At 58.2% G+C, this 12008-nt stretch overlaps 3 protein-coding genes across 6 annotated transcripts; 2 read left to right on the top strand and 1 right to left on the bottom strand.

Annotated features, from left to right (window-relative positions):
• Positions 1-302: 302 nt before the first annotated feature.
• On the bottom strand, positions 303-2718 carry LOC107316091 (steroid 17-alpha-hydroxylase/17,20 lyase). Its single transcript, XM_015867237.1, has 8 exons — positions 2392-2718; positions 2159-2297; positions 1832-2061; positions 1636-1722; positions 1331-1537; positions 956-1125; positions 782-885; positions 303-684 (listed from the first exon to the last, which is right to left on the bottom strand). The coding sequence occupies exons 1-8, from the start codon at positions 2701-2703 to the stop codon at positions 410-412; spliced, it is 1524 nt and encodes a 507-aa protein (XP_015722723.1). The 5' UTR covers positions 2704-2718; the 3' UTR covers positions 303-409.
• An 826-nt stretch (positions 2719-3544) lies between these two features.
• BORCS7 (BLOC-1 related complex subunit 7) lies at positions 3545-6639 on the top strand. Of its 3 annotated transcripts, none has more exons than XM_015867242.2 (5): positions 3545-3772; positions 3866-3955; positions 4039-4082; positions 4706-4726; positions 5128-6639. In XM_015867242.2, exons 1-5 carry the CDS (start codon positions 3632-3634, stop codon positions 5177-5179), a joined length of 348 nt encoding a protein of 115 aa, XP_015722728.1. In that variant the 5' UTR covers positions 3545-3631; the 3' UTR covers positions 5180-6639. The 3 variants fall into 3 exon arrangements, with proteins under 3 accessions (XP_015722728.1, XP_015722731.1, XP_015722730.1); XM_015867244.2 differs by having other exon boundaries at positions 3580-3772; positions 3893-3955; XM_015867245.2 differs by lacking the exon at positions 3866-3955 and having other exon boundaries at positions 3548-3772.
• A 378-nt stretch (positions 6640-7017) lies between these two features.
• Positions 7018-11099, top strand: AS3MT (arsenite methyltransferase). Of its 2 annotated transcripts, none has more exons than XM_015867240.2 (11): positions 7018-7204; positions 7452-7522; positions 7853-7980; positions 8053-8203; positions 8287-8423; positions 9052-9121; positions 9209-9290; positions 9375-9506; positions 9581-9723; positions 10100-10234; positions 10939-11099. In XM_015867240.2, exons 1-11 carry the CDS (start codon positions 7033-7035, stop codon positions 11032-11034), a joined length of 1317 nt encoding a protein of 438 aa, XP_015722726.2. In that variant the 5' UTR covers positions 7018-7032; the 3' UTR covers positions 11035-11099. The 2 variants fall into 2 exon arrangements, with proteins under 2 accessions (XP_015722726.2, XP_015722724.1); XM_015867238.2 differs by having other exon boundaries at positions 7093-7158.
• The last annotated feature ends 909 nt before the right edge of the window (positions 11100-12008 follow it).

A 12008-nucleotide genomic window follows, 5' to 3' on the forward strand; every position in this document is an offset into this window, starting at 1 on the left:
CACACTTGCAAGCACGCAGCAGTGCAGGTGCATGCAGTGTGTGCCTGTGCACAGCGGGAGCCACTCGGGAGCTAAAAATGCAGCAGTGTTTGAGCTGTTTTGTTTGTTTCCCTGCACACAGCAGGTTCCCAGCCATGTCACTGTGGCCCCCAATGGCCCTCCAGCCCATGTCCATGGGGCAATGTCTGCAGCCCCACAGAGGGACCATGCCCACACTTCAGCCCAGCACTCACACAAGATTTTGGGGCCCTTCCACCTGCTCTGCCATCTGTCACCTGCCCAAAAAGCAGCCTGAGCCATGCTGGGTTGGGGACAGCTTTATTCAGACAATCTCACATCTACGAGGCAGGCAGAGCACAGTCTCCACGGTGTCCACCCACTCCATTCCACCTATCCCAAGTACCCCATCTCACCCCACCATCTCTCCTCTCCAGGCCTCCCGCAGCCTGGCTTTCACCCGAAACTTCTGCACCTGCAGCACGACACCAAACTTGCCCTCCAGCGAGGGCAGGGGCTGATCCTGCGGACACTCGAGCGTGAATCTCTGCAGCACCCAGGCCAGGAAGAGGAAGAGCTCCATCTTGGCCAGGACTTCACCCAGACACACGCGGATGCCGGCCCCAAAGGGCAGGTAGCTGGGAGATGGCGAGTGGATGTGCTGGCCCTGCTCATCCAGGAAGCGGCCTGCAAGGGGAAAGGGGGATCTGTCCCTTCTGCCTGAGACCTGCCCCAATTCATCATCCCTCCCCCCTGGGCACTGGGCTGGGAGCTCACAACTCACCAGGGTTGAACTCCTCGGGTTTATCCCACTCCTTCTCATCGTGGTGAACAGACCAGAGGTTGATGACCACCCTGGCGCCCTTGGGGATGGAGTACTCACCGATGCTGCAGGGCAGACACAGTGTGAGATGGATGCTCCCTCCCCAACCTCTGCCCACACCCCCGCTGGTCTCACCTGGTGTCGGCAAGGGACACGTGTGGGATGAGCAGGGGGGACACAGGCCGGATGCGCAGCACCTCGCTGATGGTAGCCTCCAGGTAGGGCAGCAGTGGGCGGTCACTGAGGTGGGGGTGACGTGCCAGGCCAATCTTCTGGTCCATCTCCTCCTGGATCTTCTTCTGGACCTGCAACAGGACATAAATAGGGAGCCTAGGAGGGGTATGCTCTGTGCAAGGGGCACCTCCAGCACACCCTGGTAGATAAGGGCAGAAATAAAGCTCTCACATCCCAGTATCACTTATCTCTAAAGCCTGACATCTCTCCCAGCATTGCTCTTTCCCAAAGCCCTCTGCAATGGCCCTGGTGCACAAGGGACCCCACAGACCCTACCTCAGGGTAGTGGAGCAGGTAGAGCACAGCCCACTTGAGCACGGTGGTGGTGGTCTCCACACCAGCCCCAAAGATGTCCCCCACTGTCATGAGGAGGTGGTCGTCTGTCAGCTCCAAACCTGGCTCAGGGCTGTTGTTCTCAGCGTTGAGCCTCACTTGCAGCAGGGCATCCATCAGGTCCCTCACAGTGTCCCCACTAAAGGCTTCCTGCCAGGGGACACATGTGAGTTGGGCTGTGCCATGCACAGTCCTACAGCCCAGCTCCAGCAGTTGCAGCCCCAGGCGTCCCCTGCCCCCTTCAGCACCTTGTGTTCATTGAACTTCTGCTGCAGCAGCTGGTCCCTGACCTTGAGGCATCGCTTCAGCAGGGCCAAGTCCTTGTTGGGGAAGATCTGGGGGAGAAAAGCCCCGTTGCATCAAAAGGCTCCTGTGGGACAAATCCCAACCCCTTCCTCTATTCCAGCAACAAGAGACCCACATGGTTGCTGTGTCCCCTCTCACCTGCAGCCAGGGGAAGATGTCTACCAGGCTCTCCTTGGCCACGGTGTCCACGATGCCCTGGCTGTACTCCAGCATGGCCTCAAACTCGGGGTCCCCACGCCGGTAGGAGGAGTTGAAGCAGAGGGAGCAGACCACGTTGGTGACAGCCCGTGTGAGCTCCGGGGCCATGTCCAGGGCCATATCCTGCGCAGCACCGAGGGTCTCACACAGGGATGCTGCCTCCCTGCAGACTTTGGGTAGAAGGAGAGGGGCAGTGAGCTCTGGGGGCAACCAATCCCCAATTATTTGCCCCAGGAAACCCGAGCATGGTGAAAGCCCAACACTTACTGATCTTCTCCAGGGCGACTGAGCCCTCCCCAAACATGGAGAGGGCAGCATGCACCAGTTTGCGCTGGAACTTCCAGAGGGGACCGTAGCTGGCAAAGGCGATGTCCTTGCCCCCGCGGGACAGTAGGTCCGTGGTCACCTGTAGGACACACAGCCACGGGCTCACCCCGTGCAGCATCCTCGCCCCATCTCAGGGGGGTCCAAAACACTGTCGCCGTGACCCCACGACTCACGGTGCGGGGCCGTCCAGCAAAAGCCTTCCCCTTCTTCAGCAGCACCTCCCGGGCGTGCTGGTAGCTATTGACCACCACCACGTAGTGGGAGCCCATCCAGAGCCCGTAGAGGCTGCCGTAGCGGCCCTGCAGGCTCCACAGCCGCAGGTGGAGCTGCGGGTGCCCGGCCAGCTGCAGCAGGCTTCCCACCAGCGGCAGGGCTGGAAGGCTCCGCAGCCGCCCCGTCCCCGTCCCCGTGGGAGCCTGACTGCACGACAGCCTCCATGCACACAGCAGGGCCAGCGCCAGCAGCAGGACGGCGAGCGGCGGCATGGTGGGACGGCTGTGCGGCTGAGCGGCTGTGGGCTCTTTATACCCGCTCAGGGGCATCCCCTTGACCCTGGGACGGGGGCGGCTTATCGGGGGGATGGCGGTGACGGGCAGCGGGGCCAGCGCTGCAGCTGGGTGAGGGCAGCGGGGCAGCAGTGATAGCGGAGCGCTGGGGGATCCAGCTCCAGCTGCAGTTGCAGCCACCGCCAAGGTGGGCAGGAGGGGGCTGGGGGCTGGTGCTGCTCTAGGAGACATTCCAGGTGCCTGCGCTGCAATGGGATGAACTGGGATGAACTGGGATGGACTGGGATGGACTGGGATGGACTGGGATGGACTGGGATGGACTGGGGCTGCACTGGGATGCACTGGGATGCATTGGGATGCACTGGGATGCACTGGGATGCATTGGGATGCATTGGGATGCACTGGGATGCATTGGGATGCACTGGGATACACTGGGGATGCACTGGGATGCATTGGGATCCACTGGGATGCACTGGGATGCATTGGGATGCATTGGGATGCATTGGGATGCACTGGGATGCATTGGGATGCATTGGCATGCACTGGGATGCACTGGGATACACTGGGGGTGCACTGGGATGCATTGGGATGCATTGGGATGCACTGGGATACACTGGGGGTGCACTGGGATGCATTGGGGATGCACTGGGGATGCACTGAGCAGCTCAGAGCAGTACTGGGCAGCACCACTCAGCACTGGGCAGCACTGATCATTGGGCAATAGCGGTCGGGACTGGGTATAAGGGGCACCATTGGAATGGCTGGGCAGCTCTGGACGGGCAAGCTGGGCAAGCTGCAGGACAGCAGTGGGCAGCACAGAGCAGCAGCAGCACGGAGCAGCCGCAGCGCGTTCTCTCCCCTTCAGTCCCTCTCCGCTCGCCGTATCGCGGCCGGGTGGTGCGGCAAGATGGCGGCGGGGGTCCCGGCGGAGGCTCAGTCGCGGTTCGGACACTCGGTGAAGGGGCTGCTGACCGAGAAGGTGACGAGCTGCGGCACCGACGTGATCGCGCTGACCAAGCAGGTGCTGAAGGGCTCCCGCAGCGCAGAGGTGAGCGGCGGGGAGCGCGGCGGGGCGCGGCAGGACGGGGCGGAGGGGCCGGGCCGGGCCGCTCGGCTCCCCCCCGTTATCGCTGCCCCTCAGCGCCCCGTGCCTTCCTTCCTGTGGCAGCTGCTGGGCCAGGCCGCCAGGAACATGGTGCTGCAGGAGGACGCCATCCTGCACTCTGAGGATGTAAGCTGTGTTTGCTGGGGCTGCCGCGGTTCTGCTTGGTGGTGGTTGTGGGAGAAGTTCATTGTCGGTCTTGTTCTCCACAGAGCTTAAGGAAAATGGCCATAATAACCACGCACCTGCAGTACCAGTGAGTATGGGCACCGTGTGCGCTCTGGGGATGCGAACGGATCCTTTTGTTGCTTCTCTTTCTTTGTAATTCGTGATGCTGTAAGGACTTTGTGGAGCCTCCATGCAGGCCTGTTTGCTGCACCTCCCATAGCTGAGCACAGCCTGGGGCTGGGAGCGTAGAACTGTAGAATCATTTGAGTTGGAAAGGACCCTTAAAGGCCATCTGGTTCAGCTCACCTGCACTGAGCAGGGACACCTACAGCTCCGCCAGGTGCACACAGCCCCTCCAGCCTGACCTTGGGTGTCTCCAGGGCTGGGCATCCACTGCTTCTCTGGGCAACCTATGCCAGTACTTTAGTACCCTCCAGCCCCACCACATCCACTGATATGGACGAGGCTGTTTTGGGGTGAGAGCTGTGATTTTAGTTTCCTATGTGCCATGCACTGGGTCTCCTGTATCAGTGTGTGATGCTGAGAGGGAGAAAAGTGCCACTGCTTTCTGCTCTGGGCATAATCCAGACACATTTGAAGGTTTTTGCCTCCTGAGCCCTCAGTCAAATCCTCATCAGTATCACACAAATGCTGTTGCTGAGATTCTGAGTATTTTTTTCTAATGCTCTTTCCTCTGCTTTTCTCCTCTAGGCAGGAAGCAATTCAGAAGAAGTGAGTACCCAGCTGAGGAATGCCAGGCCGACATGGGAAGCAGAATGTCAAGGCTGATGGGAAAGGGATGAGTGATTGATAGAATGGGGAGGGGGAGAATGGAACTGGAAATATTTACAGCTGCTTTTGAAACAGATGCCGGCCCAGCAGGAAAATGTTTCACTGCTGTGAAGATCAGTACTGTGGAGGGCTGAGAATTTGGGTGAAGAGATGATTTATGCTAAAGCTTCCATTTGTTTCATTGCCACACACATGAGCACAAAGAGTGAGGTTTGCTTTAAGAGGCAATGGAATTGGGCTGGGGAGATCCAGGGTTTCTTTCTTCTGTAATGTAAATGTCAGAGCTGTTCTGGGTGCTTGGGTGCACATCTCACTGTGAACCTCTTCTTATTTTTCCCCAGTGTGGAGCAGTCATCAAACCTGCAGGACCAGCTGAGTCACTTGCTGAAATGAAGCCTAACTGAAGGCACTGGACATCACTGGCACTGAGCCGTCCTTTTCCTTCTGGGCCTGGGGCTCAAACCCGTGTCTGGATGGTGCTGGATGCCAGCTGGGATACATGCAGAGCTCACATTCCTGAGCGTGCAGGCACCTCTCAGGTGCTCCCATCCACATCTCTGTGTGCAGAACACTCTCCTGATTCCCTACATTTAAGTGGAACCTTTGCAGAAACTTCACTTCTACAGCAGTTGCTGTGTTCCCTTTTTCCCCACATGCTCAGCCTGTGCCTGTACCTCAGCACCCGCATTCTTCAGCTGATGGCCCCGTGTTTGAAATGGTTTGTCAGCCCAGGATGCGGCACATGCTGTTTGTCCAAAGCCTTTTCTCTACATGTCCACAGCAGGATGAGTCTTCTTCCCATCTCTGCTGAGTCATTAGCTGTCTCCTGTAAGATGGTGTGGTACTTACCTAACGAGCTACAACTATCATAGAGCTGGAATTTTCATACAGTGTAATTTCCCCCCTTCCCTGCCCTCCCAGTTAAGTGAAATAGAGCTGAGGGTTTTAAATACAGATACATGCAGCTTGACACTGGACCTTGTTTACACACAGAGCTGATGGGTGCAGGTTATTTAGGGCATGTTAATCAGTGGGAGCTGGAAGTGGCTGTGTGGGCGTAGAGGTGCATCAGCGTGGACTGAGGTGCCTGTTGCAGAGCAGAACTTTAGAGAGCGTGGATCTGGGCGGGCAGTGCTGTCCCTGAGCCAGCTGGACACGGCTTGACATCCTGCTCTGAGGTTATCTGAACTTTTTGCTAAGCCAGAATTTGGAACGTCATCTCTTTGCCAGCACATCTGCGCTGCTTTCGGCCTTCAGTTGCATTCCAGTTCTGGTTTGCTCCGCCAGTTCTTGATTAAGCAGCCTTGGTAGCGCTGTGTATCTGTCACATTGGCAAGGTGTCCAGACACACGGTTGGGCTGTGGGCACTGAGGGGCAGAAGAACATCAGGAGCCGGTGTATTCAGTTCTGCAGTGCTCTGTGCTGAGGACTTAGTGACCAGGCTCCTGTTTGCGTCTCAGGTAGTGAGCTGCTATAAATAGTATGTCTTGTTTTTCTTCACTCTCTTATCTGGTGCACTTGGAGCACACTGGAAGCACTTGTTTGCCCGAGTGTGCTTTTCAGCAGCTGATAGGGCAGGAGCGTGGATCAACCTGCCACATTCCTGCAGCGTGGTTCTGCTGGTGTGCAGTGCCACGTGGCTCTGCCCTTGCTGCTCTTCCAGTACCACTGCCTGCCTGTCTGCCTGCCCTCACCTTGCAGCACCCAGTCTGTTTCCACTGAGGTGTGCAGTGGTACTGTTAGCTTTTTCTCTGCACCGTGCCTCTGCTCAGGCACGAACTCAGCCACGCAGTGTGTGGAGAGCTGCGGTGCTTTGCTTTGTTGTTATAAAAGCTTGGTTTTCTATACCGTAAGTCTGTCGTCTTTTCATCTCGTGCATGGTTACCTCCATAGCAGGGGTTGTACCCTGCATTGTGTGAGGTGCACCTGAACAAGGTGGGTGCCAGGGGGTGTTTGTTTCCCTGGAGCTTCTTGAGAATAACAGAGCTGTCCCAGCCACCACCGTGCTGCAGCTGTGTGCGCTGCCAGTCACCCTGAGCAGTGTGGAGCAGCTTGGCACGCTCCCTCCTGCTTCAGCTCCAGGGTCTTCCTGTGCACGCAGTGTCCTTATTGCAGGTGGCCTATTCCCTGCTGGAGGTCCCGTCTGCAGGGCTTGGAGCAGCACTGGGGCATCGCCATGGGTTCTCCTTGTGTTTGGGACAAGGAGGAGGCTGAGATGGGCTGTGCTGAGGGAGGGACGCAGCCCAATGGCAATGGCTGCGGGTACCTGCAGTGAGCAGGGCTGTGTGCCAGGGTTGGAGGCCTGGTGGGAAATGACCTCAGGCGGAAGCAGAGAGTCGGGGCGGAGTGTGGCTGAGCTGCAGCTGGAAGCAGTAAGGCACAGGGCAGGGTGCGGGGCCCTGCCCTACAGGGGACCTTGTGAGACACTGGGGGGAGGATTTGCACTACAGGGATATCTCTGGCAGGGGTGGGGTTGGGGTGTTTCAACGGGGCTGTTGGTGAGGGGTTCCCTTCTCACTGGGATGTGGGTCTGGGGGGCTCCTTGGTGTTGCCAGATGGAGATGGGGGAAGTGTTCTGGTATTTTGAGGAGGGTCTTTGAGAAAGACAGTAAGTGGTGCCCATGGCAGCGGCATTGCCACCAGCTGTGTGCTCCTGTTGCTGCAGTGGCTGCCCCGTGCATGAACTGTGCCACTGAGGACGGCATCTCCCAGGACCGGATCCACCACGAGGTGCAGGTGAGGGTGTGAGCGGGGTAGTTGGGAAGGAGCACTGGGCCAAGGCAGAGCTGGGACAGGGCAAAACTTACTGTGGGATTCCAGTGAGTGCTCAGAGCAGCTGGCTGCTGCCCGTGGAGTTCTGGAGCAGCATTTTGCTCATCTTCATGATGGGGATGGGAAGGGATGAGCTGGGGAAGGTTGGGATGGAGAGACATGTCGTTACCCAGATTTTTAGCTGCAGAGGGCACTGCTGCCATATGCAAGCTGCATGACTCCGAGTTCGGTGTGTGTGGAGGCACCACGGCTCAGCCCGCTGTAGTTGGGTGGCTCATGTTTGTCCTGTGCCAGGATTACTATGGCAGAGAGCTGCAGAAGTCAGAGGACCTGAAAACCAATGCTTGCATCACACCAAACAAGCCTGTTCCCAAGGCGGTGAGAGATGCTCTGCAGCGTGTCCATGAGGAGGTGGTGTCCAGGTGAGCCCTGCATTTCTCCCCATGGCACCTCCCAGGGACTGCAGCACCCCCCACTCAGCCCCAACCCTCCAGGTACTATGGCTGTGGTCTGATCATCCCTGAGTGCCTGACATCCTGCCGGGTCCTGGACCTGGGCAGCGGCAGCGGCAGGGACTGCTACGTGCTGAGCCAGCTGGTGGGGGAGCAGGGCCACGTCACTGGCATCGACATGACCGAGGCACAGGTATGGCACAGGGCCACCCATGGGGTCAGGTCACCTTGTCTCCACCCCGAGTCCTGCCATGCTCCTTCTCTTCCTCCTCCCAGGTCAATGTAGCAAAGAAGCACATTGCTTATCACATGGAGAAGTTTGGCTACCAAAAGTCAAACGTGGAATTCCTCCAGGGCTACATGGAGAACCTTGGTGATGTTGGGCTGTCTGATGAGAGCTACGATATTGTTGTGTAGGTACCCTATAGGGACTGTACTGGATCTGCACCCACATCTCCAAGGGGTCCATTTGGGGATCGATGCCCTTTGACATCTTTATCAGTGACATAGACAGTGGGATTGAGTGCACCCTCAGCAAGTTTGCTGATGACACCAAGCTGAGTGGAGCAGTTGATACAATAGGAAGAAGGGACATTATCCAGAGTGGTTTTTAACTAAAAGAGAAGAGATTGAAGTGAGATATTAAGAAGAAATCCTTTATTCAGAGGGAGGTGAGGCCCTGGCACTGCTGCCCTGATAGCTGTGGGTGCCCCATCCCTGGAGGCATTCATGGCCAGGTTGGATGGAGCCCTTGGTCCTGATCTGGTGGGAGGAATGCAGCCCACACAGAGGGCTGGAAATGTATGGGCTTCAAGATCCCCTCCAACATAAGCCATTCTATGATTCTATGTACATTCCTTCTGGGCTGCTCACTTCAACAACATGTTAGGAAATTAAAACTAAAGGTTTTAAGCTGTAGCCTGGGAATATGGAATTTCCCTTTTTCACGGTTGAATGTTGCAATGAGTGATGGACTGTGTGGCAGCTGGTGGTGCTGAGCATAAGTGGTGATGCTGCAAAGAATCTTTGGTGTCCTCCCAGCTCCAACTGTGTGATCAACCTCGCCCCCGACAAGAGGGCTGTGCTTCGGGAGGCCTACCGTGTGCTGAAGGTGGGGAGCCACGTGGGGCTGGGTTGGCCCTGCTGCAGGTGCCTGTTTTGTCCCATGACCTCTCATCCACTCCTTACTGCCTTCCAGCCTGGAGGAGAGATGTACTTCAGCGATGTCTATGCCAACCAGCGCCTGAGTGAGGCTGTGCGGAAGCACAGCGTGCTGTGGGGTGTGTAGGGCACTGCAACACATGGGATGGGCAGCCTTTGGGTCTGATGTGCGTGGTGTCACTGTGCCCATGTCCTCATGGCAGGAGAGTGTCTGGCAGGAGCCCTGTTCTGGAGAGATCTGTACAGCATTGCCAAGGAGGTGGGTTTCAGCCCTCCATGCCTGGTCACTGCCAGTCCCATCACTATCAGCAACGAGGAGCTGGAGAGAATCACTGGTGAGGGTTCCACCATCTCCTTTTGGCCATGAGTGCGGCACTGGGACCCCATGTGCAGTGCCTCTCCCTTGCAGGTGACTGCTGCTTCGTCTCTGCCACATTCCGGCTCTTCAAGGTGCCAGAGAGCAGCCGAACTGGGCCAGGCCAGGTCATCTACAATGGTGGGATTGTGGGGCACGAGCAAGAGCTGGTATTTGATGCCAACTTCACCTTCAAGGTATGGGGAGGCACATTTGGGCTCCCGAGGATGCCACAATGGAAGGTTCAGGTTGGACATTAGGAAAAGTTTATTTTCAGAAAGAGTGATGAGGCATTGAAACAGGCTGCCCAGGGAGGTGGTGGGGCCAATGTCATTATATATAAACCAAGGGAGATGAAAACAGGGCATGGAGAGGAAGTCAGAGCTGTGCAGTGTGTTGGGGTGAAGATGGGAGCAGTACATCCCTGGTGCTACACCAGGTGGTTTGCAGCCAGCTTGCTCCCTGTGGGTGTATCTCCAGCTTTTGGGCTTTGAGCATCATCTCTCTGGGCACTGGGAGACCCCTGGTCTACGTGTCCCAGGCTCCAATCCCATGATGTTTCCCCCTCCCCAGGAAGGAGAAGTGGTGGATGTGGATGCTGAAATGGCTGCGATATTGCGGAGCTCCAGGTTTGCGGAGATGTTCCTGATCCGGGCTGGTGGGTCTGATGGTGCTGCACCACGAGGCTGCTGTCATGGGAAGGTGAAGGTTGGTAGCTACGTATTGGGCTCAGGGATGGGGACACTGCTGCTGTGTGCTATCACAGGGAGACCCTGAAGTATCAGAGGGTGGTCTCATGACAACCATGTTCTTCTGGGTCAGGCAGAAGCCTATGGGAGACTGGATGGCACCAGGTGCATGAGTTTGGGCAGCTGTGCCCCTTTCAGGATTGCTGAGGTTTATTTTGCCTCCACAGGGGTTTGCTGTGGCTTGAGAGCCCTTCATTCCCTGCACATGTTTGTGAGGACACTGCAGGTCTCCATGGGAGATATCCTTCCTATAGGCAGGTGGCGGCCACCCCCAGCTGCCCCTTTCTGCTGCTGTGAGCTTGACCCTGGCTGCCAGCCCTGGCCCTGCAGCTCCTTTATCTGCTGGCGGCCTCTCCTTGCCCCTTTGCCATCCTTTCAGCCTCAGATGGGCCAGCTGGGGCTGTGAAGTGGGGGTCACTGGCAGGCAAAGGAGCCTGCAGTTGCCTGTCCCTGAAACGCAGCCTTGCACTTGAGTCTCTGTTCCCCATCCAAGCATTTCTCAGATAAAAGCAGAGCAAAAATCCCGGAGCAGATCACAGCGTCCCCCTTACGGCCGATCAGCTGTGTCACCTATGGGGTTCTGCCGGGGCTGGGAGAAAGCGGTGGGGAACTGCTGCTCCCCCACGGCCTTGACCCCATCCCTCGTTGTTCTCCGCCCTGCAGGAGAAGATCTGTGACCCGTTCCTGCTGCAGCAGCGGGCAGCCCCAGCTCCTTCCTGCGGCGCTGCCGGGACCTGCGGGCCGCGGGGCTGCTGCTGAGCGGAGCGGCGTCCGCACAGCTCTGGGAGCCGGGGGGAAATACAACGAACTGCTTGAGCTGCTGAGCCGGGCTGTCATTTCTTCGCCTGGGGCTGAGGGTGGGCAGCGCCTCGGGGGCTCCATCGTGCTGGGCGTCTCACCGCCCTGCGCGGCCACGGGGAGCGCTGCGGAACAGGCAGCGGGCGTGAGTGAGGCGCCATCGCATCTGCTCGTTTTAAGCTCCCCGTGCCGACCTCCGCGCTTCCCGCAGCGGGTCCTCGGGCGGGGACGGAGCCGGGATCCGGATCCTGGAGCCGGGATCCCGATCGTGCCCCGTGCGGCGCTGCCGAGCTTCGTTTTATCCCAAACACAAACACAACTATCGCCCCACACAGCGCCGCGCTGCGCTCAGCCCCCGCCGAACGGGCGGCGCGTGGCCGCCAGGGGGCGCTGCGGGACCGCGGAGCGGGGACAGGAGGCGGAGCGGAACGAGGCGGGGGGAGCTGCGGGACCGGGCCGAGAGACCGGCCCGTGCTGCTCTGCCCGCCCCGTGCCGCCCCGTCCCGTCCCTTTCTGTCCCGTTCCGTCCCGTTCTGTCCCGTTCCATCCCATTCCGTCCCATTCCATCCCATTCCGTCCCGTTCTATCCCGTTCTGTCCCGTTCCATCCCATTCCATCCCGTTCCATCCCATTCCATCCCATTCCGTTCCATCCCATTCCATCCCATTCCATCCCATTCCATCCCATTCCATCCCAGTTCCATCCCATTCCATCCCATTCCATCCCAATTCCATCCCAGTTCCATCCCATTCCGTCCCGTTCTATCCCGTTCCATCCCATTCCGTCCCATTCCGTCCCATTCCATCCCGTTCCATCCCATTCCGTTCCATCCCGTTCTATCCCGCCCCTTCTCGCTCAGCACTCCCCGTTCCCGTCCCTCCGGCCGCTCCTCTCCCCCATTGGTCGCGCCCCCCCTAGGCCCCGCCCCCCGGCCC

The sequence above is a fragment of the Coturnix japonica genome, chromosome 6, assembly GCF_001577835.2.
Source record: "Coturnix japonica isolate 7356 chromosome 6, Coturnix japonica 2.1, whole genome shotgun sequence".
Lineage (NCBI taxonomy): Eukaryota > Metazoa > Chordata > Aves > Galliformes > Phasianidae > Coturnix > Coturnix japonica.

Excerpts from the sequence above, each read along its gene's own strand:
- LOC107316091 (XM_015867237.1), bottom strand. The coding sequence starts at position 2,703 with ATGCCGCCGCTCGCCGTCCTGCTGCTGGCGCTGGCCCTGCTGTGTGCA. Across the intron at positions 2,062-2,158 it reads AGTCGCCCTGGAGAAGATCA|TCTGCAGGGAGGCAGCATCC; the intron begins GTAAGTGTTGGG and ends TTCTACCCAAAG. Across the intron at positions 1,126-1,330 it reads ACCTGCTCCACTACCCTGAG|GTCCAGAAGAAGATCCAGGA; the intron begins GTAGGGTCTGTG and ends GTCCTGTTGCAG.
- BORCS7 (XM_015867242.2), top strand. The coding sequence starts at position 3,632 with ATGGCGGCGGGGGTCCCGGCGGAGGCTCAGTCGCGGTTCGGACACTCG. Across the intron at positions 3,956-4,038 it reads CCATCCTGCACTCTGAGGAT|AGCTTAAGGAAAATGGCCAT; the intron begins GTAAGCTGTGTT and ends TGTTCTCCACAG. Across the intron at positions 4,727-5,127 it reads CAGGAAGCAATTCAGAAGAA|TGTGGAGCAGTCATCAAACC; the intron begins GTGAGTACCCAG and ends ATTTTTCCCCAG.
- AS3MT (XM_015867240.2), top strand. The coding sequence starts at position 7,033 with ATGGCAATGGCTGCGGGTACCTGCAGTGAGCAGGGCTGTGTGCCAGGG. Across the intron at positions 8,424-9,051 it reads GAGAGCTACGATATTGTTGT|CTCCAACTGTGTGATCAACC; the intron begins GTAGGTACCCTA and ends GTGTCCTCCCAG. Across the intron at positions 9,507-9,580 it reads GGAGCTGGAGAGAATCACTG|GTGACTGCTGCTTCGTCTCT; the intron begins GTGAGGGTTCCA and ends TCTCCCTTGCAG.